We start from the raw sequence: 27,773 nt of genomic DNA on the forward strand, positions 1-27,773 counted from the left end.
CCTTGTCTTCTCACCCATGTTTTCCCCCATAGGCATTTCACTTAAACACAGAACTTCCCTTCAGGAGTTTTCTACAGCTCAAGCTTATATAATAACACTGTGTTCAAGTAAATACTTTTCTTCAAAGAATGACTACCACAGTTTTAGGAAGGCTGGTGTCCCTTGGCCTGGCAAGGTACAGCCATCTCCTGGCCAAATAAACAGAAACTACTAAATTATTTTACTGGACTATAAACAAATGACTCATTTACTGAGAATGAAGTGTTCCCTCAAAACTCACACAGGTGTTTACACCTTAGACACAAGGTCTACAGAAAACAACCATGGATTACAGGGGATCAGACATTGGAAATATCATTATTGCTGCAAGACAAGCTAGCATTATCATGAGATGTATCACCAGAAAGCTGTAAGCAACCAGGTTTTACTCAGTAAAACCCAGAGTAATGCATCCAGTTTTGGATGGCCCATATCCTTCAGATGCAGCAACCAGCATCCAGAGAAAACTGATCAATAAGAAAAAGCTTCAAATCATAAGAATAAACATGCACTGAGACTGTGTGTGTAGGGAAGCCAGGTAATCTCCATCACTGAAGGCCAAGAACAGTCTTTGCCAGCTGATCTGTCTCAAAACATACCCTGTGCTTCAGGGATCTAAATCTGTAAGGCAGGCAGAAAGCAGAGGAAAACAAATATGGAAGTGATAAATAAAATCATTTTTAAAGCATCCAGCTGATTGCTAATGTGGCTAGGTCATCCTGACATAAGGATGTTATTTTCTTGCTATAACTGTGGTTTCATATGCAGTTCAGTCACTTGCTTTCTGATGTGTTTGAAATTTTCCACAGGGGAAATATTTGATTCAACTCCCCCCACCCTCACAGGATCCAATACAAGTGTTATCTCTTCTCTTCTCTTCCTTTTCTTCTGTGATTTTCCAAATCACAAGAAAATATCCTGGACCGACTGAACAGACACTAATTACTGTTTACAATCTGCTCCCCATCTATTTCACACTTGGTTTTTTTTAAATTTGGTTTAGAAGAAAAAAATCCTACCAATTTTATCTATGCTTCTAGCTGTACCAAAATAATAAAGCACAGGAAGGATTATTTGCAAAACAAGCCTACGTGCTTGAACAGAATACGGCAAGAAGAGAATTAAATTTCAAGTTACATGTGCATACTTATTGCACCTTTTCTACTCTATGTGAGGAAATCTACATTAGCTATGAAAAATGATTAAGGAAGAAAAAAATTGAAGCCGCTTAGCCCTTGTTTACTACTGTCTGCATGTATGAATGTCTCTAGCCATGTATGTAATTCAGAATTACCTGAAAGGAAGTGACCTGAGACTGATTTTGTTTTACCCAACGTATAGGAGTGACACACAGTTGTTCCTACTGAGTTTCGTTTTATCAGGCGTCCACGCAGAAAAGAAGCAATTACCGGCTGCAGAGCAGTACAATACAAAAGGACTTGGGGACTAAAGCATGCCACAAACTGACAGTCAACACCACACTGCTAATAAAGGCAGCAAACATCACTCCAGAACGTATTAGCAATGTTACACAGAAACCTCATGAAAAGCATTTTGTTCTAATTGACTTTGTATGAGAGTACCATAAGCTGCTGTGGGCAGTACACCTCTGCAAGCACTGACAAACAAAAAGAGGAAGAGAGCAGTAAAAGAGACCAAACAGAACAGCTAAAAGAAACCAGAACAGACAAAAATAAAAGCCATGAGTAGAAGACCCTCCAACCAGTGATGGGACATTAATACAGAAAGGAGGAAACCTATCTTCCTCTTGTTCACTCTGCTATCACACCAAGGATCCCAAACAGCAACAAATGAATCACATGAGCAAAAGACAAATTCATTCCAAAACATTCCAAAAGAACAACTGCTGACAAAATCATTTCTGCTGCATCTCCACAGAGATCAGCTTTGATACCTCAGTCAACAGTTCTGGGAGTAAGTTCAGAACTCCTGAGGGACAGAACTGAGGCCACGTCTCTTCTACCCTGGGCAAGCACTCACTTCTGGTGGGAGACACCACAGTGGCATCCTCCAGGAACTGAGAGAATCTTTGAAATAAAAATTCCCATCCAAAGTATTCACATTCTACTCATACTTCCAAATAGTTGCAAGTGAACTAAAATGGCATTGTTCAAGGATTCCCTACTGAAAAGTGAAACAACTCATTTACACTGCTCTTTCAGTCCAAAAATAATTTCCAATAGCTCAAAAACTTTGAAGGTAATCTAATCAGGCATCCAAATACTAGGAATCTAACTTAAGCAGTCACCGAGACCCCCTTGGTGACAAACAGAAAGACATGCCATGAAAGAGAAGTGCAGGCTGTGGTGTGATAGAGGATCAAGTGCACCCTCAGTAAGTTTGCAGACAACACCAAGTGGGATGGAAGTGTTGATCTGCTCGAGGGTAGGAAGGCTCTGCAGAGGGGTCTGGACAGGCTGGGGCGATGGGCCGAGGCCAAGTGTGTGAGGTTCAACAAGGCCGAGTGCGGGTCCTGCCCTTGGGTCACAGCAACCCCACGCGGCGCTGCAGGCTTGGGGAGGAGTGGATGGAAAAGGACCTGGGGGTGCTGGTCGACAGCCGGCTGAACGTGAGCCAGCGGTGTGCCCAGGCGGCCAAGGGGGCCAACGGCATCCCGGCCTGTGTCAGAAATGGTGTGGCCAGCAGGAGCAGGGCAGGGATCGTCCCCTGCACTGGGCACCGGTGAGGCCGCACCTCGAGTCCCGTGTTCGGTTTTGGGCCCCTCACTGCAGGAAAGACACTGAGGTGCTGGAGCGTGTCCAGAGAAGGGCACCCGAGCTGGTGAGGGGCCTGGAGCACAGCTCCTGGGAGGAGCGGCTGAGGAACTGGGGCGGTTTGGCCTGGAGAAAAGGAGGCTGAGGGGAGACCTCATCGCTCCCTACAACTGCCTGGAAGGGGGTTGTAGCGAGGTGGGGGTCAGTCTCTTCTCCCAAGTAACAAGCAACAGGACAAGAGGAAATGGCCTCAAGTTGCTGCAGGGGAGGTTTAGATTGGATATTAGGAAGAAATTCTTCACCGAAAGGGTTGTCAAGCATTGGAACAGGCTGCCCAGGGAAGTGGTGGAGTCACCATCCCTGGAGGTATTTAAGACGTGTAGATGTGGTGCTTAGGGACATGGTTTAGTGGTGGACTTGGCAGTGCTAGGTTGACGGTTGGACTCAATGATCTTAAGGGTCTATTTCAACCTAAACAATTCTATGATCATATTTAGTCTCAAAAGCACAAATTACCTGCTAGAATTGATATGGAAACAGGAGGAAACCTGAACTACTTGCTTATATTAGATCCAGCTTTTAAATGGTGCATTTGCCAAGATGAATCCTACACACGTAATATTTAGACTAAAACTTCCTTTACTAAGGATCACATTTTTTCCAATTTCACATTAAAAAAAAAAAATCTATGTTGGGTACCAACACATGGATTCACTGCATCCATACCTAAATCACAGGTGGCTTTGCAGAAGACTGACAATACTAATAGACTCCTTTCTAATTTCTTTAAAAACTTCTTCTAAAAATATCACAGAATCACAGAAGTGATTCTTTGAACTTTTAAAATCCTCCAATAACTCTCTCTCTCCTACCCAAATTCACCATTCACAGAAAGTTCCATCTTACAAGTACTGGTCTAATGCTCCTTTCTTGCCTCACACAACTCCAGAAACATATTTTCTCTTCCCAACATCATTCTTTCATTCGAGCATTGATCAAACACAACTACACTTAACCTGCTGGCTCCTGAAGCCGCTGTGACCCTCTGCGAGTTGGTCATCAGGACAAAGAGATTTTTCACGTTTTCACCTGCTGACCACCTTTCTTCCAACTCCCTTAACCTCTGCTAAGTGGATAATTCAAGACTGCTTTCAGAGGACTACACTCAAAATTATTTTTTTTTACTCCAGTTTTTCAGATACATTAACAGGAACATGAAAAGCTTTAATGAGCTCTAATTAGACATCAGATATACCGAGGAAAGCAATCCCTAAAATGAACTGCCATCTGCTTAGTTAAGGAGACATAAGGCTCAAACCCTACTCCTGTTCTAAATGGAAACTGCTAGTTCCCTGGCTATCCAAACTTGCATGAAATCTTAGCAACAAGAAAAACTAAATTCTGGTCTTTCATGTTTCTTTACTAGGTCAACTTTCCTCTCCATAGCATGAACTTTTTGGCAAGCATAATAACTTCACAGCTTTTGAGTGAAACATAACTTCACTGAAACATATTATCCAAACACATACATGCAACTGCATGCATCTCATTTGTGTGAGACATCTGCATGTAACGGATAAGACCTACAAACAGCTCTAGTATGGGAAAGCCTGTACACAAATATTTTTTAGCGTAGAGACATGAATTACTGAAGATGTATTTTGTTTTTTGAGACAACAAACACAGGCAATAACTTGATCTAAGATTCCAAATTTTTAAATGTATTAAATTCTTCCAATTCTTCTGGGTTTGGTTTCTCCCACCTACCCAAATCTCATCTATAAAAGTGAACACATAAACCAAAAAAACTCAGTGTCCCCAAAGCACTGCTATGGGGAGAGACCTGCCAAGCCAATCTTACTGCTGTTGGATTCTCAGAGTTCTGAGCAAGGACTGATCCTATTCCACATTCTCAGAATATCAAGCTTTGAAATAATCGGGAGGCTCTTGATCCTTACCCTCACTAAGGATAGACTTCTAACATGGCAGTAAGTGCACATTAGAGCCTCCCTTCAAGTGTAGACCAGAATGGTATTAAAGACAAATCTCTACTGAGGCCGATGACTACACAGAGGCACTTCCAGATAAGGAAGCCCTCAAGCTGTAAGTGTTTGGAGGACAGCAGAGAGAGTATTCAAGAAAAGTATTATATACACACTTCACTTCCCCTGTTTATATAATCTCAAAATCTTCACTTTTGGCTGCAGTAGGCTAGATGGGTCTTTTTTTGGAGTTACCAAAAAAAAAAAAAAACCTGCTCTGGCATTCTTCTGAGTAGCCTTCCTTGTCAATCACTGTTTCTGCTATTCTTGTTTCTCAGTCTTTAGTTCTGTCCACCTTCTCCATTTTTACCTTATCCTCCGTTTTTCCTCCCATTTCTTTACTGCCTGTCATCTAATCCCTACCTCTGACCTCTGTATTTTTGTCATGTGGATGAGTCTGATCTTTACATGCTGCACCTTTATTTCACACTTCAGGCAGAGCAATAGGACACATGTATCCACACTCAAGACCACTGTTTCAAATCCATCTGCAGACTGAAAGACAAATGTACAGCTATTTCATTCAGATAACATTTTCTTCAAAAGACTGAAATTAATACATACTTCCCTTTTAAAAAAATAAAAGTAAAAAAATGTTTGCACACATTACCTAGGCTACAAAAATACAGCAGGCAAGGAAGCAGGCTATCAATCATGCAGTTTACATCTTTGCTCTAGAGACAGGAAACATCTCAAGATAGCAGGACTATGGAACAGCAGACATTCATTACTTCAATAAAGATACTCTACAGGTTAGAGTATGCAACATCTGCAAAATGGTGACAACTAAAAACCTGGCAGGGTGGGATGGGGAAGAAATAAAACAAGAATATGCCTTCCAGTGTGCAAGACCAGAAGAAGGGGACAAAGGAAAAAATTGTACAAGACTTACTTCCCTTCCCTTATCTGAAAGGAACTTTCCACATAAAAAAATTCAGGGATTCTACTCATTTTCAGGAAGCAGGATTATACAGCAACAGATTTCTAAGCATTCAGTTCCTGCAAAGCACACTAACACCAACAGAAGGATCATGAGCAGCAAAGCAATGCCAGAAAACTAGAATCACTTATTTTGGATCTTGATATAAGATGTATATGAACAAATATACTATCCTGAGTCATAGCTATCGTGGAAAAGAAACTTCTACATAATGACTTGTTTACATATGATTCCTCAATTAAACATTTTCAAACAAAACTCTTTGTAGCATGTAAAAAATTCATCCAATCAAAAATTAGGATTTATTTCCTTACGAAGTCAATAAGTTTGACTTCTTTCACTTATTACTATAGGCCTCTAGCTGTGTTTATATTACATTACTCTACACTCAGGCTTAAACGGCTTTCCTGGCAAAAAAGAGATTTTAGATTTCATGACAGATTTATTCTAAAAGCAAATTTCTTCTCTATCTCTCCAGAGAGACTTCAGTAACAGTCTGGATAGCGAGCAACATCTGTATAGTACTACTACTGAGTATTAATATACTAAATTCTCCCTACTATAATATTAGGTGATACTTAGACCTTGACCTCTATAAAAGTGCTTAAAAAGGAGCTAGCATTTGTATCAGAATAACTACTTATAGGCATAGACTGCCACCTAGTGATTTTGATTAGCTACAGGAGGAAGGAAAAAAAAAAAAAAAAAACACACCACAAAGCACAAACGCATACCTCTTTCAGGAGAGGAGAAAAAAAACCATTTGTTCCATCATATTTTACATCAACATATAGAAACAACCTCGTATTATATCACTTGTATCTCTAATTATTATGTTGATGGTAAATTCAGGCGGGGAACAGGGGAAGAAAAGTCAGTAAGCGTATGTAGTCTTCCTTGTACAGGTAAGATCCATAAGGTTGCTTGTTCATCAATTCTGTCTGGAATTCCTCCTTATTTTACATGGACTCTAGCCTTAGCATAAAACAAGCACTGCATCCAGAACTTAATCTCCAAGACAACACTGACAGCCACCTACACCCCTCTTGAAATTTTGGATTCCTTCAATTTTTGCACTTTCAGCCTTTCCTGGTTCTCCTCAGCATTGTAACTATATTTTCAATATGTACTCTAATTCACCTTTGCTATTCCCTCTCCAGCCACTGCCCGTTTTCTACAGAATTTCACTATTAGTAAAGAAAGAAGCCAAAAGTTACCTGTGTCATCTCACCTGCCTTACAAAGTTGAATTATCATTGTGTGAATGACTCTTAAGTTCACCTTTTATCTGTAGACATCTCTTTGTGTCCAAACTTGTATTCATGCTATTGACTCCATTTACTTATGGGCATCTCATCAGCAGCACAAAGAACTCTTACTTATTTTTCCTGTCACGCCTTCTCCACTACCTTCTCTCTCAATCACGATCAACATCTACAGTTCACTTCTCACCTAGACCATAAACTGAGAATCTGCAAGACAAAGGGATCTTAGGAAGATCTTTCTATAATGAATCTGTAAGGCAAACCTTTTTTTTTTTTTTTTTTTTTTTAGGTAGGAAAACAGCAAAAAGCTTTTCACATTTCGCTTCCTCTTCCAGCTAACACACTTTTCCTCTAACAAATACAATCTTCGCAATGCTCTGAATAAATGTGAAGAGATAGTTTCCTACCTTGTCAATTTGATCTCACCAGCACTTTACATACTGTAAGAGACTGAATTGTTATCTCGAACCGTTTGCCTCAAAGATTGTTAGGTGCAAGGGACTGGACTGTCATCTCAAGGAACTGTGAACTGTTTATCTCGAGCCCTTTGTCTCCGAGATGGCCTGTTTAAGCAGGACACCCCTCTGTCCATAAGGACAATTACCAGGCCATTGAGGCATCCAGGGGAGGAAACGGGCTGGAGCTGATAAGATACTGGTTTCTGGTGTTGATCATGCAGAAGGTTATGTGATAGACAAAACCTGCAGCGCATGACATCATTGAAATATGCCCTATAAAAACCCGTAGAGACAAGCCGTGGGGCTTTTTTTTTTTCACCACCGAAGAATTGAAGATTGAGGACCAACAGGACGCCACTGGATCCGTGGTGGTGACCATCCTCGCAACTCCTACCACCGACTGGTTGCCTGAGGACCAACGGGATGCCGCTGGATCCATAGTGGTGACTATCCTAGCAATCCTATCCCGACTACTTGCTTAATTTCTACCTTTTCTTCCATTCTATCCTATCACCACTATTTTCCACTTTTGATACTTTTGATAATAAAAGCTCTTTTAAGTATACTGCATCTGACCTTGTTTGTGTCTTAATCTCGCTCTTGGGATCATATCGAAACCTTCCCCAACATTGGATCGGGACACATACCCACACATTTCATTTCACAATCACATGAAACAAGAGCACTACTTAGTTTTTGCTTATCAAATCTATCCTCTTATTCACCGTAAAGAGGTAAGCACCCTTTCTGATCAAATGGCAACACTAGCTTTCATTAGCCCTTGTTCAATGTTCATATAGGTACTTCCACAATTTCTCATGTTGCCTCTCACGCTTTAAAGGAGTTCTTTTCAAATATTCCTGAAGTCATGTTATATCGTCCTCAAAAATATCATTAAAATCTGTTGTATAGTCATAAAATAAATCTGATACTAGCTAGGCTGCTGATGTGCTATGACTGTTGCTTATCATACTGACTAGAACTGTGTGAATAGTTCCTTGCGCTCCCTGAACAGTACCCGCCTCAACAGTACCCCTGCACTCTGGGGCAGGAGCTATCACAGAGTCTTTGAACAGCACCGGCACTTCTGAATATATCATCAGTAAAACACTACGACAAGAATGAAATAATATCTTTCCTTCATTCCAATATTATCTGACTTTCTTACATCGAAGAAAACCAACAAATGACCCTCAAAGCAACACTCTAACAATATAAAGTTTGTTCCTTTTGTCTTTTAAAGTGGAGATGTTCACTAAAAAACAAAAGGTTGCTTATGGAGCCATCTACTCCTGTTGCTTATTTCACAAATGAAGTCTTCTGTTGCCCATGTTTCCAGCAACTGACTGCTGTTTCAGAGGCTTTGTTTTCACATGAAGTCTAGTAAACAGACTTAACATATCACACCAGTTACAGAACTCTAACTCAACCTCAAAATGCAGCACTAAAGATCATTGCTAATAAGTCCTATCCAAACTATTTGAACATTAACATATAAACCAGACCGTGAGAAAACATCCACATAATAATTGAAGCAGAGAAACAAAACAACAAAATATGGTTATGTTTCTAAAACTTCTTAAAAGTATAGTCTTCCTCATCTTCCTTTATCTGGTTCACTCCAAAAAAGTGGATCTTGGTGATCTCCAAGGTGGCCGTAACTCATCTCCTCCAGATTAGGAAAATGAAATAGATTTAATCACTGGCTGCTAGCAATCCCAGTCATCTTTGTCCCTTGAAGAAAGTAAGCTGCTGAAACTTAACATTCGATAACCTCTTCTTCTGTTTAATAGCCCAGTGGGGGAGACAGTGACTGCCAAATCAAAAGCCATCAGGTTACTGTATCCACAAGCAGTTTCCAAGACCTGTAAACTGCTATGTACTAGCCAGCATCCCATACTTGAAACAATGATTTTTTTTTTTTTTTTTTTTTTTTTTTTTTTTTTTTTAGCTTTCCAGTAACAGTACTTCTCGCAGCAAAATGGGTCCTTAATGAAACCACACCAAATGGATAACCAAAGAAGAAACTTAACTGGAAGAACAGTGAAGGACTTCGAAAAATCCTCTAGTTTTGCCAACCAGGTATCACTAACTAGGGGGTTAAATTCTATCCATCAAGAACGATGAACATGACACTTATATGCTTGTGCAACAACATATGGTCTGAAAGAAAGATGGGGTGAAGAAAAAGACTTTTAGAAGCCACTGATGCTCAGCTGTAGGAGACTGTCGCCCAGAAATAGTGGAACTAAGTTTCTCCCAAAATGAACACAATATACAGATTAATATAAATCACAAGAACTTTTTAAAAGCTCCTGCAAGTTTTAAAAAAATTGCCTATTTAAAACTTAATTAAAAAATAAGTTTGCAACAAAGTTAAAAAGCTTCTGCAAGTGACTATTTTTCCTCTTCCACTGAACTCACCTCAACTGTCTGAGGCATGAGATGATTAAGTACCATCTTATTTCCCATGTACTTTTGCAAACCTGTTTTTCCTATCTAGTGATAAAGGCTACTTCTAAGATTCTTCGAGACAAAGGTTGTACCATCTCTCTGAATGCCTTCACATGAGTCTCCCAAACAAGTAAATCGATCACATTCTAGATGAAGCACAAGCATAGTTGTAACACATCATTTCTATTTTGGCTTTTCAGGCCATGCTAGAAATTACTCTATTTAACAAAGCATTTAAATCCTTTTTAATGTAATTCCTTCACAGTTCTTGAGAGATAGGACGAAAAAGCATCACCATGTATTGCTGCTAAGAGGCATTAACTTGATTACAGTAATTAAATGGGGCCATGATGATGAATATCTGGTCCGGTTGCAGTTTAAAAAAAACGAAGTTACATTGATAAAGTTAGTTGAAGAAATAGAAGACTCCCGAAACTATGTCAGCAAGTTTCAAAAGCTTTGAAAGTTTACATAAATGGTAACTCATTCAAAATTTTTTCTATTTTCAAGGACAGAAAGGAAAACAGAAGTCCATTTACAAGGCTTCTCTCCCACATATTCTTGTCTTCTCCCACAAACCACAGAGGGCTACAAAACAACAGAAATGCTAATACGAAAATAACGTCATATTTAAAAGTTAACTTACCATATTTGTCTCGCAAGCCAACTGTACACCTGAAGACTCCACCAAAGGCCACATCTTCACCAAATATTACTGAAAAATAAGAACAGTAGAGGAGGCTAATGTTACTCCAATGTATCTTATTTTTAATGAACGTGTTTCAAAGGTTTTTTATACGAGACACTAACGTAAGTAGCGCCTAACATTTCATTTTACTTCAAGATTTATCTAGACCTAAGCATTTCTCATGCACAGCCTAACTGTACCAAATAAAGACCAGAGGTTAATGAGGAATCATCTCAGAACAGAATTCATGAAACCGACTCATCTATGCTTTCATTAAATTATCTATTTATTTTTCTGAAATATTCTATAATATCACAATATCTAAATCTAAATGAATAAAAGCAATTCCAAGAAACAATTATATTCAGTCACTAAAGAGTCACTGAAGTTATGTGTTCTGCTTCAACCAGTAACCATTTGCATTCTTCATCCACAGATTTCAGTAAATGTAGTGTTTTGAAAAATGTCAAATTGAAGTTTTCTTCAAAATATCAATGCAACATGAAATTTCAAGCCTTCTCTACACATACTTGCCAGATACCTGAAGAGTGAATTCAGAGGAAGTCCTCTACAGAAGAGATGGATATCTAATAACCAGGACAACGCTCAGTGTTCAACACTACTGTCCTTATAGTGTGGGTGACGTAGCCAATAAAGTTTTATCACTAAAAGTAATTGCCTTTAAAATTTAGCTTCATATCAACTAATCTGGAAGGTTTTTTCTTTGAATTTATGGAGTGGTGATGTCTAATTTTTCTTAAAACAGTTTTGTTATTTAATTCACATTATTGCCCATTTCAATTTTTTCAAGCATGTAAGAGATGTGCAGCAGTATCACCAATAGCAGCTTGCATGAACTGGGGTCAGTTGTGATAATTCCCAAACTCCTCAATACTCTCCATATTCTAAAGGATACAAAATAATAAGTTAACCTCCTTGCCTTTCAAATATTATTTTTATTTAAATAAAATACATTTCTGATTGGAAGCACTAAAATGGATTATCACACTTCTGACAATCGTATTAATAGCACTACTTAAAGAAAAATAACTTGTATAATGATGTAAAACCAACGCAGTCATGGAGTATATGATTGAAGTATGTCCCCTGGTCACCTAATTCATTTTTAATACTAACTTGTTTGGGTTTTTTGTGTACTCTAGAATCTTTGTAAGGCCTTTCCATCACCATATGGCTACTCACTTTTGAGCAGCTGGCATAAAAAAAAAAAAAAAAAGGCCCATTTAATGCTGGTATCAGCAAACTTGTGTGGAATTACTCATTCTGTTCAGCCACTGAAAATATTTTCCTGGACAGATTCTAATTCTCATCAACACAAGTATGAGGATTTCCACTACTTAAACAACAGTTGCTCAATTCCCATACAACTAAAAACATATGAAGGACATGCTTTCTATTGCAAGAAGTACTAATTAATTCAGTAAGTAGGGTAATACTGACAACTCATATGTCTTGACTGTAGAACTTCAAAATGGTCTTGCAAAGGGCTTTGCAAAGATCAAGCCTTGCAAAGCTCAGGAGCAAGACTGGAACCTTAGAGGGACTGAAAGGCTGAAGATTAAATATGAGTTTAGGTCCCTGCTGGACTAACATTCTACTTACTTTTATATGGCTGATTCTACAGAAATGGTCCTAAAATCTGTTCTTGGCACTAATTTACCCTCAGTTGTCCAAGTTTAATTTAAAAAAGGTGATTATAACACAGCTGTAGATTGAGAGGGAATGTATACGGGCATAGTACTGGACAGACAACGTGGAATTTGTCCTAACAGATTAGACGATTAGTCAGACTTCATGTTGAGCAGTGGTTCAAGCAGTGCCTTGCTAACACACTAAAAAGAAAAACCACAATTACACAAGATCATACAGCTTTTGCAGCTGTGTTCATGACATTAAACATCTCTTTCAGATACCTGGCCATCATCGCACCTTTGTTACAACAACAGAAGTAATAGACTTCCTGTTATGTATAAGGAATTAAAAGTGGAGTAAATAGTTTTGTGCAAAAGAGTTTAGGACAACTCTTTTAAATCAAGCTATGATGAACTAGCATCTTCAAAGTTATAGGTTATCCAGACTGCAAAAGCCTAGAAAATCTTATGTTGGCTATGCACAATGACGAACAGAAATCAGTAAAGCTGGAAAGGAATTTGGGAGGGCAGGGAAGGAGAGAAGGGAGAATGAACAGAGCAAGGAATATATAGTCTCTAAAAAATACCACTTTTTGAGCATAGGGAGTTGAAGGAATTAAAAACTAAGATTTACATTTTAAAAACTCCTTTACTTCCTTGTGGGACTCAAGCTGCCCTGAAGTATGTTTCACATCAGTAATACCAGAAGCATGTTAAGCAATGTATCTTCCTGTCCCAACTTTCAAGCAAAACACACCCAGCCAATACAGAAGACACAACGGCATCTTAGATCACATAATCCATTAATAATCTGTTAATACAACACATTTTTAAGTTTTGTTTGAGATCAAAGTGTAGAAATAACTTATTAGAAAACTTTAAAGGCCACAAGAAATGTGTTTAATATGGCACACAAATAGGCAAAATAAAATGCAATTTATACAAAGCAAAATACACTAACAAGTATAGCATACCTGCAGTCGGATCTTTGGCTAAAGTATTATCCAAGGCACTTGTTATGGATTGGAAGAGATTCATCTTCTGAGTTTGCCCTGCGTGAAAGCAATTATTTAGCCATTTAATTTGGTTCAAAACATAAAGTACATTAGAAAACACTGGTGCAAAACACAACTAAAACCTTAGCTAACAGTCATAAACAAGATCCCTGTTAGGACTACCCAAGACTCATTTCCTGAGTAAACTTAAATTATGGGATAGATGGGATTGAGCAAGGTATACCTTGCAATCCCAAGGACTATTATTCTACTACCCTGCATTCAACCTTTTTTCAAATACTATGCTTTTAGCTAAAGCAAATGCAGCTTTGCAATGCTTAGTCAAACACTAGGAACGACAACTAATGCAACAGTTTTTCAAAGGAAGAAACCATAGTAAAGCATTATTGTTTTGAGGATTGGGATCCTTTCAGCTAAGATTCACCAGATCTCATTTAAGCTTACTTCATCATTCTTTAATCTTTTTTTTTTTTTTTTTTTTTTTTTAAAGCTCCAGCCTCTCCTGTTTACAGATACCTATTGTTATCAGAAGTTTTCTAGACCACTGGCCTGCTCTCTGGACTGCAGTTAGAAAGTGTCAGAAGCATCAAACCCACACTTCGAAGAAAGAAAACTTGATGCTGAACAGCTATATTTAAAACGGGTAAAGCAAATGCACCAGACTGCTGTATTAAAATCTGCAGCACGGATTGAAAGAAAACCTTCAAAACCAAGAGGGCTACCCAAGTGCCCTTCTTCATTCCAGCACTGCAAGGAAAAACAAACTGTCCTGAAAGCAAAGATGGAAAAAAACAACAGCCCAGTCCCCACTACTGTGACCAACTCAGATTCTCCAAGCAAATAAAATAATGCCTTATCAGAAACTGAGCAATACGAAATTGCCTGGCTGACATTTGGTAGCTCTTTAACCAGCAAAGTCTAGGAGCCACAGCCCAGGAGAATACTACCTAACCAGCACACACAGCAAATTAAAAAAAATGATGGTTAGCTGACGATCCCAGGCAAACATGAGAATAAGTGTTAGAAACCAGAAAGGAGAACTAAATTCCATTTCCAGTAGCTACAGTATCTCTCAAAAACCATTCAGCTTCTCTTCTTCCTACATTGTTAATTAATGTTAGCATCTGTTGTTAAAGACTCGTGTCATGCCACACCAGAGCTGAGTAGATGCATTCCTACACATTCCTGTGCTTGGTAGCTTCACTTGTTACACTTTACATGGCCCATTAAGAAGAAGAAACTGTAAAAAAAATTGTTACAGAAACTGTTCAAATTAAATGAAAGCTACAAATAATCAACATTTATAAATTCAATGGAAGGAAAGCTGGAGAACAGTAGTGGTTTCTCTCTTTCCCAAGTCATCCACATGAGTATTTAGGTTATCTTTTCCCAGCCAAAACCAGCACAAAGATACAATCCTTCTAGTATTTTATATGAATAAATGACTATTATTTAAGCAACTGTCAGAAACTCCTCACACTGACTGTTCTGACCTGCTGCTCTTGCTTATAACAAAGGCCTCTGTATCAGCCCTCGTGGGAAAGGAGAAGCTAATTGCGCCCTTCAGATTTGAACTGTGGAGTTGGAGAAGCATTATCTTAACAACATCAGGATCAGTATAGGCATAACTGTTTCACTGTTTTTCACAGAATTTCAAAGTGTATTTTAAGTCAAAGGGAAGTAGTTTTCTAGCAATAAACGGCAACAAAAAACGGCCTGCCCTACTAGAGCTTCTTCACTATGATCTCAAGCAGGGACCTGCGGCACACAGGCTTTACTCCGCGACACCTTGGGTGCCTATACCTCCCAATGACTTATAGAAATGGACGAGAGTTTTCTCGGACTTAGGGACCAAGCCGGGACACCAAGGCATCCCACTAAGTAACACCTTTCTAGAAGACAGCACGGTTCACACAAGAGAAACAGCTATTCTGCAGCTGGCAGGCTTCTTCCAGGAGAACTCAGCACTAGTCACCTGCAGGGAGGCATCTCGGAAATAAAGCCAAAACACCAACTTTCGTCCCGAGCTGTTCATTCCCAAGTGATCTGCGTTTACTCTCAATCGCGGGATCGTGAGGATTACCTCAAACCTTTCGCTAGACAGCAGTCTTTATTAGTCACAGGTTTACTACCACTTAAGCATGCGATAAAAGTACAGGGGTGGATGTAAGGCATTAAGGCACTGCTAGAAGCTGTACCACCGAAGCAGGAGAGGGGCAGAGGAAGGGCTCGCAGGTCCGAGCAGATGACGGGTAGGCCCATCGCAACTCTTGCCCAAAAAACTCTTCACCGAGCCGCCCCGGCCGCTCCCGCTGAGGCGCCGAAGGGACCAGAAGCACCCCCGCCCCCGCCGGGGCCTTCCCACCCACCGCCCACGCAGGTGGAAGCGCCGCGGACGCCGACCGGGGGTCTCGCCGCCCCCCCCCAACCCCCGGCGGCGGCTGCCCGGCCGGGGACGCCTCGCTCCCGCGGCCACCGCCTCGGCGGGGCAGGGCGGCCCGAGGCGGCGGAGGCGGGAAGCGCCCACCCGTCTCCTTCCCTCCCTCCCGCTCCGCCCCACCCCGGCCGGGCGGGAGCCTCCCCCGAGAAGGCGGCGGCGGCAGCGGGGCGGACCCGGCAGCAGAGCGAGGGTGAGCCCGGCCCGGCCCCCCTCTCACCGTACGCGCTGGGCGCCGGGTCCGGCTGGAAAGAGAAGTGCGCCGCGGAACGGCGGGGGGCGGCCGGCAGCGGGGGTAGGCGGCTCCAGAGCCCGCCGCGGCGAACCGCCGCCGCCGCCGCCCCGGAGGCCAGCGCCCCGCGCAGCGCCAGCCCCGTCCGCGCCGCCATCGCCGCCGCTGTCAGGGGCCGCCGCGGCCGCCGCGCGTTCTAAAGAGGCGGGGTCCTGGGCGGGCTTCCTGACTGGCCAGCGGCGGATGGAGGACAGGCCAATCAGAAGCCGCCCCTGCGGTGGGTGGAGGAGGTGGGAGGGGGGAAAGGGTTTACTGCGCGTGCGCGGGAGGCACGCTGTTGAGGAGGGGGGGGGGGGGGGTGAGGCTACGTGCTCGGCACGTGGGGGGGGCACGCGGGGGAGTGAGGCGGGCGGGAGCGCGCGGTGGCGCCTGCGCGGTGGCGGCCGTCGCTGTGAGGGGCGGCCGTGCTGTGAGGGCGGCTCCGTGACCGGGGCGGCTCCGTGACCGGGGCGGCTGCGCGGGTGCCTTTCCTCCGTCTGGTCGCCGCTGCTGATGAGGGTGGGCTGGGCGCATCCCGGGGTGCCCAACTGGGCTTCGCCTCTCCTTCGGTGCCGTCGCAGCCTCGGCTGAAACAAAAGCCATCACCTTGCTCCTTAAACATTTTTTTTTCTTTTTTTTTTTACCGCGGGGATTTTCATACTGGCGTCCCAGCATCGAGAAATGCTGGACAAGCAGCCGAAATCCTCAAATTCTACCCCAGCGGATGGCCCAGAAGGGTAAAAAGAATTAATAGAGACACCTGCAGGTAATACCTGTTCTGCGTCTCTCAAACCCTCTCTCAACTGCACATCCAACCTCTCTCGGCCTGTCTTATTTTTAATTCTTGTCCAAGGTCTTTTTTTCCAAACACTCCCACTCGCACCTTCTTTACAGTTTTTTCAGCAGTTGAAATTACAGTCTTGCAGATGTATGTATTTTTCTTGTCAGGTTTTACAAAACATTCCTTCTAATGTTTTCCTTACCAAAGTGACCGCCTCACATTCCTTCTCCAGATGCTCCTGCCCCCCAGGTGAATCTTCTTGCTCTACTTTTGCAGCTTTTCTTCCTCTGTACATCCATCGTTGCCACCTTTCAGTTGCCTCCGTGTCAATCCTTTCCCTTTTATCAGCGCGTCACATCTTGTCCGTACACGTGCTTGTCCATCAACCCCTTTCAGACAGCGTCCAGCACATGTGACAAGCCCCTTTCAGTTGTTCTTCCTTGTCTGTGTTGATACCATCAATAAGACTGACCCGACTGGATAGCGTTTTTAGTCTGCTCCAAGAACTATTAACTCCAAAACCTTGCCTCGGAGAAAAAAACTAGAAACTACAATGATGTATATATGGCATCATCCCTTTCAAATGAGAGGGCTCATGTGTAACCCCATCTGAATAGGGCCTTGTTTTAAACACTGGAATATGAGGTTTCACATCAAATATGAAATATGTATCACTATTTTGATTAGATACTATTTTTTCCAAGCCATTACTGAATATCCCTGTTAATGAGCACAGGACCATTTCAGTGAAGACCATTGTTTCATTATGTATTGTGTGAAAAAATATTTTTTCATGTTGATTTTGAATTTCTTAGTCATGGGGATTTATGCAAGATAGAAGGCTTAATCCTACTGCTAACTGGGGAGAGCAGTCACTCTTTAACATGCCCTTTATCCTTAGAGACTGCTGACAAAGCACTCAAGATCATGGGGTCAAACAAGTTCTTCTAACATATCCCAGTATATCCCATGGAAGCAAAATACTGATGAGTATCTAAAGGGGGTGAGAATTTTAATAAACAATAGAAAAGCAATCTCTCCAATGAAAGAGGAGTATAAATGTCAAATGTTGAGATTGCTTCCAACTCTACTGCAAGGCAAAACGTAAATATTTGAAAAAGTTTAGTACATAGCAAACATTACAACCATCAAATGATATATAACCATTTTTTGTATGGCTAATAGTGTAAGAGATTACAAATATCCAAGTTTATTATTCAAATAATTGTATTTCTTTCAGTAAGTAATGTATTCAAGTAGGAGGAATTTAGCTATATTGCACATTGTTGTGGCCAGGTCTGCAAAACTTACAAATGGAGAACAGATAGTATAGGGAGGTATTATTTTACTTGTAAGTCCGTCATCTATTTTTAATAAATCAGCTGTTGGACCTGTGAATTGCTAAACTCAAACTATAAGCTATGAGATATAGTCAGTTTATGTACAGTTAGTATTTATAAAATGTGGCAATAACCGTGGTCAGATATTCCAGGAGGTGCACTAGTTTTCAACACAGGCAGATAAAGGATATTCCTTGCTGTCTTAATTCAGCGACTCTTGTCTCCTACATCTGGAGATATATGGAACTTGAAAAGGAAAAGAATGGTCGTGCAGCCCAGTATCTTACAGAGGACTTTATGGCATTTATGATGGAAGGGTGGAAAGAAGAAATACCATCAGTAAGAGCTGTTCACCTGCTATTCAGACCTGGGTGAAAGAGAAAAAACTGTGTGGGGGTGGGGCTTGCCACCTAAATTGTTATTGCCTTTTGAGTACAAAAGGTAGTTTGTCCACATTGCTTTGGGAATTTGCACTGGTACTAAAAGGGAAATGGGCAATCAAGGATGTTTATCCAAATGTACTTTGGCTGACCAACATGTTAGCAGAGATGAGTCCTAGCATTTGTCTTTCCAGCTGTGATGGGGTAATAATTACATCCATGTTGTTCCTGGTATATGTTATGATATTCCAGCAACTTCAATTACATTTTGAAGACAGCTTTCTCATCTTTGGGAGTTGTTCAGTCACTTAGGGCCACTTCTGTTAAATCCATACACCAGACTTTTAAGAGCTGAAATCCAGCTACATTCCCCATCTGTGTGTATTAATCATTATGCGCATCCTTAGTGTTATTGGCAACCTTTAAAAAATTGTGGCAGTTATTACTATTATTTCTGAATAATCATGCAGAGCAATTAATGAGGATCTGATGATGACTGCAGACCCTACTGACATGGACCAGATTATGCCCATGCTTATGCCAGCATTAATCAGATGTAACTCCTTTGAAGTCCGTGTTGTTACCTATGATTGACATGGATCTAATGGTAACCAAATTGCAAGTATTGGACTCTGTCATGAGCTTAGGGCTCCACGTCTACTATTCTACTCCAGAATTCTCAAAATCTGCACATAGCTTGCAGCTGAACCTTAGACACCTTCTGAGCTTGTCACGTTTCCCAGTAGGTGTTGCTTTATTTAAATTACATCTCTGTAGATGATGAGGCATCCAGGTGATTTCTGGATTCCTTCGAGCGTATTTCACTGTTGCTTTCTTGTCAATTCTGTCTGTCATGCTATAGTGTTGCTGTAAGTTTTCCTCTCTGCTCTGTGGTTCATTGAAGGAATTTTGTAGCATGTTCTCCACCCCAACAGTCGATTAGCTGATTCACCCTCTCTTATAGGAGCTGCTAGTAAGCACTCTTGTCACGCTAATACTATATCTTGGCACTACAGCTGTTTTCTTCCTTCCTTTGCTGTCTTCTGTCTTCCTCCTACCCTAATTATAATCTGCTTTGTCCTCCTTTTTCTGTAATTTATTGGTACTTTGAAGCTGTTTTCTCCCCTGTCCCTACTTCCTCACTCACACGAATGGGTTATTTTGCTGGTTAGGGACAGTCATCTCTTTCTTGTGTATGTATAACCGAGGAACTGTTTTCTGAAGTGTATTGTGGAAAGAAGAAGATGTAGCTTTTGGCCTGTCTGTTTTTATTATAAGTCCTGTACAGATTAGACGTGTGAACAGAAAGGGTAGTCTTATCCCTAGGAACAAGAAAGACAAACTGAACAAGAGCAGAGCAACAATGGTTTTGAGCAAAGGGACTTAGAAGCGAATGGTTTCATCTTAGGTAGCATAAAAGCCAGGGACAATTTTGCTGTTTAGAAGAGAAATTATTATTTTAGACTTTAATAAAAAGCAGGCCAGGAGCACTGCATCTGGACCCAGCCAAGTTGTAGTCTGGCAGAGAGCAGGAAAAAAAGGAAAAGAAGCTTTGATGGAGTAGTTGTGTACTCATTTGCATGTAGGGTCAGAAATCATCCAGTTACTTCTGCCATATCACCCACCTCTGTTAAGACAGTGCTTCCCACTCAGTCTAGAATAGTAACTGTGGCTTTCATCCCCCATTGCTTTTTAGATTTTTGAACACTTCACCAGGATGATCACACTCCAGTTAAAGACAATCCTATTTTTAAATTATATGAGTAATTCCTAACATTAAGTGAAGCAATGCTAGAAAGAGCTGTGTCTATCCACAGAGACATTATTCAGCTTTTTGTATAAGACGTTTTGGTGTATCATAATTACGGGAAGAGAATCCCACTCTCCTCTGTTTAATTCAATCAGTTTAATTGCTTTGAAACCACAGAGCATATTTAACTCTATTTTCGACTGTGACTCAATCTAGAAATACCTGTACAGGGAAATGATTTCTAATAGTTGACAGCTCATAACTCTAATGCAAAAAAAAATCATAGTGAAATCCAATTTGTGAAAAGAATAAGGACCACATTTTTAACTCAAGGATAATTAAATGTAGGAACAATTTGCCTGAGAACATGCTGGATTCTCATCACTTCCATTCTTCAATAATAACTAGATTTCTTTGTAGAAGATGTACTATAACTCAAACAAAAGTTATGATCTTGATACCAAAACTACTGGGTGAGGTCATACTGAAATAATTATATTAATACCTTCCAGCTCTAAAATATCTGTTGTTGTTCACTAATAAGCGAGAATTGCTAGTTGACAGATCAAGAAAGTATGCCAGAAAATCTCAATCAATCAGATTCAGAAACGAGTGGAGAGATGGATTCTTCGTATATATATATGCAACTGACATTACAAGCAGTGTTCAAAAAGCAAATATGCAGAAGTCCTGTATTCAGGATTCTTGGGGTAAAACATACTCATCCAGCAGGTCATATATAAAACATGCTGGAATGCCTCTCTGGTATCTTGATAATCCACTACAGTATACTGGTCAGTTTTGATGCCTGCTTGTAGTATAGTTGTGTTCAGTGGAAGTTAAAAAAGGGAGAATAAAAAAGTATGATGGATCAGCTCATGCCAGGAACCTACTGAGCCAAAGTCTCACTGTTTCCCCATAGTCATTCCCCTAGAACACAGTGCAGTTCCCATGTCTGTTTAAAAGAGCTACCTTTATGAAGCATTTTGTCCTCTATAGATAAGTAAGTCTGAAGCATAATTCTGTATTTTTGCTGCTATTATTTTTATTAGAGGACTATCTGCTTATTTTATTCAGACTGATAGCATTAGCTCTGATTTAAATAATAATAAACTGTAAACCTTATCTCATCACATGTACAGGTAGAAGGAAGTAGAAAGGAAAATCCACTGTCTATAAATTATCTTTTGTCAGAAGATATGGTTTTATTCAGTTTAGTTGGCTTTAAGTAACGGTCATGTGATCTAAAGAAGTCACCTTTGGATCACATGAGTTCCCTACAGGTTTCCGCAGTGCTCTGCCTGCCGCTGGCAGGTACTGCTCTAGAGATAACCATGTACCAAGCAACATGTTCCACAGGTTTAAATAAGTGTTTGAGATTCCATTCACTTTGCCACAGACTGACTTTGTGCTGCTGATCAGAGTAGGAGCTGTGATCACTTACAAAAATACTAAATCTCACCCATAATTTTAATAGTCATTTCTGTAAATTAAACATACAGAATTTGTACTCTACCAGCAAGTGAACAATTAAAAGTCATAGTCCTGCCATACAATTGTAAAATTTAGAGGTTTAAGTATGGAGACATCAATTTCTGTGCATCAGTTGTCCATTTGTTGAACTAGTATCAACAGCCAGAGAGGCAATATTGCTCAAGTCAGTGCAGTATCCAGGCCCACATTTCATTGCTCTCAAACATGAGAAGATTGAAAAGAACTGTATTCAGGGTGTGAATAATCAAAGCTACCCAAAAATAGATCTTACTCTAGGGACTCCTATGCTAATTTTCTAAAAGCAAAGCCCCCTACTCGGCTGCCAGTTCTTCTAAATTTAATCCAAACGACATATTTTTTTCCTTCTATGTACATCTCCCTTTTAGTTTGGCTATCTTTGCAGTTAGAGGACATTCTAGGTATTTTTTTCCTAGGCTAATTTACAAAGGTTTCAGGTATTGGATTGTATTGAGATTCTAATGCTGCAGTCAGTGTGGCACTGGTGTCTGCACCAATGTAGTCACCCACCTGCAGCCATCTTTAAATAAGGTAGCTGGTTGTGGTTTTTATTATTATTTCCTTTTTCCTTCACCCAATCTTTTTTCTTCATCCCAGCAAAAAAATGTGTAGGTGCATTTTTAATTTTAACATAAGAAGAGTGTATCTTTCTATATGCTCTTTTGACTAAAGATTTTCATCACCACAGAGTACCTACAAATTCTGTTGGTTACCACTCAAAGCAGGAATGCTTAACACTCGTGCAATTCATATGGCTCTGGAGAAATATAAGATCGGTTCAACATTTTTGTGCCTCATTCAAAAAAAACAACCAGGTTGGGGCAATGCTGTACATTGATTCTTTCTAATTTTCATATAAAGAGTTGTTTCAAGTAGGTTTATGACAGACTTCTGCTTAAGTTTAATTTAGATGAACAGAATGTCTTGTAGCAGGCTTTCAGAGGCATCCATAGGCAGCACAGGCATTTAATGTAGAAATACAGCTTCCCTAACACCCAGAATTTAGTCTAAATTAGGTAGCCTGGATACCACTGAAAACCAGTAATAGTAATTCACATTTTTTTCCATAACCTTGACCCTTCCTTATATCTAAATAAATATATCAAAGTCTATTAGAAGTAGCATAACTTGAGAATTGTCTTACTGATTTGTAATTTTTCACATACACCATTAGGTGGCAGGGAACAATAAAAATTTACTTGATGAAGTGTCATACATATGTTGAAAAACAGATCTGTCAGATTGTTCTCTCCACCCTTTTTGAATCAGAATTCTTTCCTACTGTGAACTGTCAAGAGCTTTGTCTAGTTAATTATTAAATGACTTACCAAGAGGGCTCACTGCTTTCATCAAGACTGTTTCAGATTTCATTTCTGTGCAATCCTTCTGCCAAATGAGAAAAAAACAAGGCATATTCATCCTACTGGGAGTTCTCTAAAAATTAAATCTCACCGCAATTGTAGCTCTACTTCTAACCTCTACTTCTTCCTCTGGTCAGGCTAAATCTGACTTCTGGAAGTAGCCCCTAGGCCAGGCTAATTCCAGCAGGCATTAGTGGGAGGCAAGAACTTTATTGTTCTTTTGGGAGCCTTGATTCTAAACTGGTTGTAAGGACTAGGCTTTTTTCTGGGTCCAGCTATAAATAAGGACTTTTTACATAGCATAGGTGCAAGAAGCTTGAAGTGATGGGGTTTAGATACCCAGGCTGACAAACAGGTGGGTGTATGTAAAAAGATAGGGAATTTATACTGCCAGCAATATTTGTTTCTCTAAATCTAGATGGCCGCTGATTTCAGAACTGCAGTGGATGTCACGGGTGAGAGGGTGCGTGGCAGGAATCACAGAGCAAGACTTGTCTGCTTGCTAACTCATTTGATGATTGGTGTATGGGAAGTTAATTCCACTACTAGTGACTCTGTAGGAGTTAAGGATGCCTATGCTCAGCATTTCCCAGAGGTGTAGAATCAAGTCCCTGGCAGGAGTAGCCCCTAAGAGATTTATTCTTATTCCCTTGAACTCTTCTAGTGCTGTTGGTAGGAACTGTGCCACAGATATTGTCACATATGCTTCATTGGAAAGTCCCAAGTGCAGATTTTTCCATATGTTTATGTAATAAACTCATGCGAAAGAAAGAAGTAATAATTCCAGAAAATATGATACAGCTGCAGTTTGCCATACCCATTTGTTAAGCTAACACTTGAGAGGAGGAAGAGCACAGGAGGGACATTCTGTTGATTTGCTATTGACTAAGCTGATACGCAGAGAAATTCAGCTCAATGCAGTTTTAACATGACTGTGTGAGTGACAGTAGAGAGACTGAAATCCGTTATTCACAGAAAAATGTGTGGTAGCAACTCACAAAAGTCTTACAGTGAGTCTCTCGTCGCAGGCAATCGCTTCTGGAAGCAAGGAGTCCTTTGTTCCCCCAGTTCAGCCCTGGCGTTGCCTGAGAACACTGACAGTAAGCACACAAGCTGTCATGTCACTATTCGTGAGGTCTACATGTCTGCTTGGATTTGGATTCAGTATTTTTCATCTTAGTCCCTGAGTTTCAGTCACTGTATTGTATTCACCCAGTCCAGGTGATAGGCAATCCTGTGGTAAACTGTGTATCCAAACAGGAATCTTCAATAGTTAAAAATCTCAAACCCAATAATAATGATGGTACTACAAGATGACTTAAGCAACAGATTCTAGTAACTTTGATTGCAGAAAATCAGATTCCTTCCAAATAGAAATACTTCCTGCCTGTGCCCGTCACAGTCCCATGGCCACCATGGCTGTTGGCATAAAAGGTGGGTCATCTTCAACAGCCATTCGTATCCTTCACAAATAACTCACAGATACAGATTTCAGAAAGCTGTCAAACAGGATCGAAGCTAATTCAGCATGCTATCAGCCTTAGCATCTGACGGCAGTCTTGGTACTCCAAATGGATTAGTCTTGCAGTCAGTCCATAGATCACCTACCCTATTTCTACCTTGTAACTCTGTAGGTTATGGATATCCCAGGAAAGATGCAGCATAGCCCTGGAGGTCATGGGAGAGGAGCTGCAGTGTGTAAGGAGACTGAACTTGGACCCTTTGTGAAACCAAACAAGCAATATTTTTTCTGGTTCATTGTGAGCCGTTCAATAGTCAGGAATTGCTGTCTTTTTGAAAGAATTGATGAAAAAAGGGAGTCACTAAGCAAGTGTGTTTCTCTGAGGGAATTGTGTTCAGTGGGGCTGTCCCGGCTCTCTGAAGGACAGGCTGCTGTGAACAGGTAGGTGTCATGCAATGCAATATACAATGCAAGCTGTGTGCACGTTACAGTTTGCCCTTGGAGTCCGCAACTCACTGTGACCCCTAGCTTGGATTTCACATTAAGTGATCTCTGCTTGTAAATACTAATGATGCTGCTATGCTCTCACTAGCTTGGTGCCTAACAGTACATTGGTTAATGCTGTTGACTGGGTCTGGGGCAGAGGTGATTTACTTATCTTTGTGGAAAAGGGAGGAACAATCATAAAGATCAAGCTGATCACTTATTGTGCCTTATATTGTGCCTTATGTTTTATAAAACCATGGATAAGTAATATGAAATATTTGGATCTCCAGAAAGGAAAGGTCTTTTCAGTCTGCATGATTCACGTGTGGGTTACCATATGCCTGAAGCTAGAGAAGACTGTTCATCTGTTATCAGACTGTTTTCCATATGGTGTTCTTTACAGTTGTATCAGAAATGTCAAGAGCTGCTTAGTCAGCTGGGCCCAAAGCCTGAAGATTTCCATTTGTGCCTTTTGTCCTTTCATTGTTTTACAATCAGATGTGGAAGTCTGCCCCTGAAGAGGATAAACATGTTCTGAGATATCGTCATATTTTGAGAATACAAGGACCTAAATAAGATTCAGTCTCACTGGATCCTCCTTAGAAGTTATTGTTGTTTGCAAGAGTGGTCACAAGACACTTTTTTGATTTCTCCTGAGCTGTGTCCAAGAGGACAAAGTTCAGCCCCCTTTGTAGGATTTTGTATCTTCCATCTGCTTTCTGAGGTGGATGTAATAAAGACAAGAACATGACAATTACCTGCTTCAGCACACACAAAAAAAAGTCATTAATTTTTTTTGCTCTTCTGCCTCATCTCCTTTTATGGATAATATCAAACAGTTTGTTTTTATTTTTCTTGAACTGTCTCAGTAATAAACTGTAAATGTGTACTTTCCAGTACTTTCTTTTGAGAAGCCCCTAGTAAACCAAAACATATTTCAGAATGCAAAGAAGGGATAACGTTTCACTGCAGGATAGGAGGAAAACCCTTGGTCTGAACTAATTCAAATTAGTGAAGGAAGGAGTTTCCTTTGAAAGGGGGATCTCAGGCAGGACGGTAGAAGCAGGTTAGCTGGAGAAGTCAAAAAATTCAGGAGAGCAGCAGGACAAAGTGTGTTTTTCTAGGCATATGATGACTCTGAAGACTCATGCTCTATACCCCTGTCCTGGTTTCAGCTAGGATAGAGTTGTCTTCCTAGTAGCTGGTACAGTGCTGTGGTTTGGGTTCAGTATGCGAAGAATGTTGATAACACACTGATGTTTTCAGTTGTTGCTAACTAGTGTTTAGACTAAGTCAAGGATTTTTCAGCTTCTGATGCCCAGCCAGCAAGAAGGCTGGAGGGGCACAAGAAGTTGGGAGGGGACACAGCCAGGACAGCTGACCCAAACTGGCCAACGGGGTATTCCAGACCATGTGATGTCACATCTAGTATATAAACTGGGGGGAGTGGGGCTGGGGCGATCACCACTCGGGGGCTAAGTGGGTGTTGATCAGCAGGTGGTGAGCAATTGCACTGTGCATCATTTGTATATTCCAATCCTTTTATTATTGTTGTTGTCATTTTATTAGTGTTATCATTATCATTATTAGTTTCTTCTTTTCTGTTCTATTAAGCTGTTCTTATCTCAACCCACAAGTTTTACTTTTTTTTTTCCCGATTCCCTCCCCCATCCCACTGAGTGGAGGGGAAGTGAGCAAGCGGCTGCATGGTGCTTAGTTGCTGGCTGGGGTTAAACCACGACAACCATCTTGGTCTGTCTTCTCTGCTAGGCTTCTCACATCACCCAGAAATAAGATTAGTGGAAAGAAAGAACTATGCTTGCTTAGTATGCTTTTCTTAGCATGCTGAGAAGATGATAACAAGAAGTAGGATGATATAGAAAACAGGAGTGGTTTTGTTTAGGTCTGCAAGATACTGGGATGATCTACATTGCAGAGATGAATGCCTAGGGTTGTTTTCCTTCAGATGTGCCAAGAGGTGGTACAGGACCTACTGATGGTTTCATATGTACTCTCAGAGCTACTGCCTACGACTGCACACATTCAGCTTCTTGTGAAAGACTGTTACAGACAAGACCAAAGGAAAAACTACTCTTGCAAGCAATGCTCTACCTGCCCAAAACAAACAACAGCATGGGTGTCTTGTATAGCAATTCATAGGAGAAGGTCTGAGGATTTTCATCCTTTCTTTAAGGCTGAGATCTAGGAAAAGAACCAGAAGAGTAAGAGAGGAAGAAGGATGCAGTTGCAAAACAAAAAAAAAGACTAACTGATAGAGAAGAATAAGTTGAGAAATGAATTTGCAGTAATGGAAAGGGATTTGAAAAAGCAGGCTGATGATGGAATGGCAAAAGAGACAATTAGGGAAGCCAGCTGCAACAGAGGAGAGGAAGATATGATTGAGATAGATAGCTAAGACATGGAGCCTAAGACAGAGCAATGAGGCTGTATGTGAGACTACAACATAGAACAGGAAACAAAATGACCTCTGGGTGAAGGAGAGAACAGATGGGAGCAAGTCTGAGATTCACCTCTGTACCAGAGAGATTCATCCTCTGACTCAAGCAGATCAAGTGAAAATAATGTTAGGCCATCAGTCAAAAACAAGAAAATGAAATATGGACCAGAAGTTCAAAACTATCAGAGTAGGGATGGTAGGAGGTGGTGACAGAGTCAGATGGATAGGGGACACAACTGTTATCTAT

At 40.8% G+C, this 27,773-nt stretch overlaps 1 protein-coding gene and 1 long non-coding RNA gene across 4 annotated transcripts in view; one reads left to right on the forward strand and one right to left on the reverse strand.

The window, feature by feature from the left end:
• BCKDHB (branched chain keto acid dehydrogenase E1 subunit beta) overlaps positions 1-16,142 on the reverse strand; it is a 135,726-nt gene extending 119,584 nt beyond the window's left edge. The window contains exons 1-3 of one of the 3 annotated variants that reach the window (XM_029999671.2): positions 15,946-16,142; positions 13,247-13,324; positions 10,579-10,647 (exon numbers count right to left, since the gene is read on the reverse strand). In XM_029999671.2, the coding sequence (XP_029855531.1) occupies positions 10,579-10,647; positions 13,247-13,324; positions 15,946-16,114 (316 nt within the window). In that variant the 5' untranslated portion in view covers positions 16,115-16,142. Of the gene's footprint in view, positions 1-10,578; positions 10,648-13,246; positions 13,325-15,486; positions 15,506-15,945 lie in introns of those variants that run through there. The other 2 variants (XM_029999691.2, XM_029999681.2) reach the window with 2 other exon arrangements.
• Positions 16,143-16,149: 7 nt separating this feature from the next.
• LOC115334897 lies at positions 16,150-26,314 on the forward strand. Its single transcript, XR_003921294.1, has 3 exons — positions 16,150-16,234; positions 16,669-16,762; positions 24,149-26,314. It is a non-coding gene; the product is annotated as an uncharacterized LOC115334897 (long non-coding RNA).
• The last annotated feature ends 1,459 nt before the right edge of the window (positions 26,315-27,773 follow it).

This window comes from Aquila chrysaetos, chromosome 2, assembly GCF_900496995.4.
Source record: "Aquila chrysaetos chrysaetos chromosome 2, bAquChr1.4, whole genome shotgun sequence".
Lineage (NCBI taxonomy): Eukaryota > Metazoa > Chordata > Aves > Accipitriformes > Accipitridae > Aquila > Aquila chrysaetos.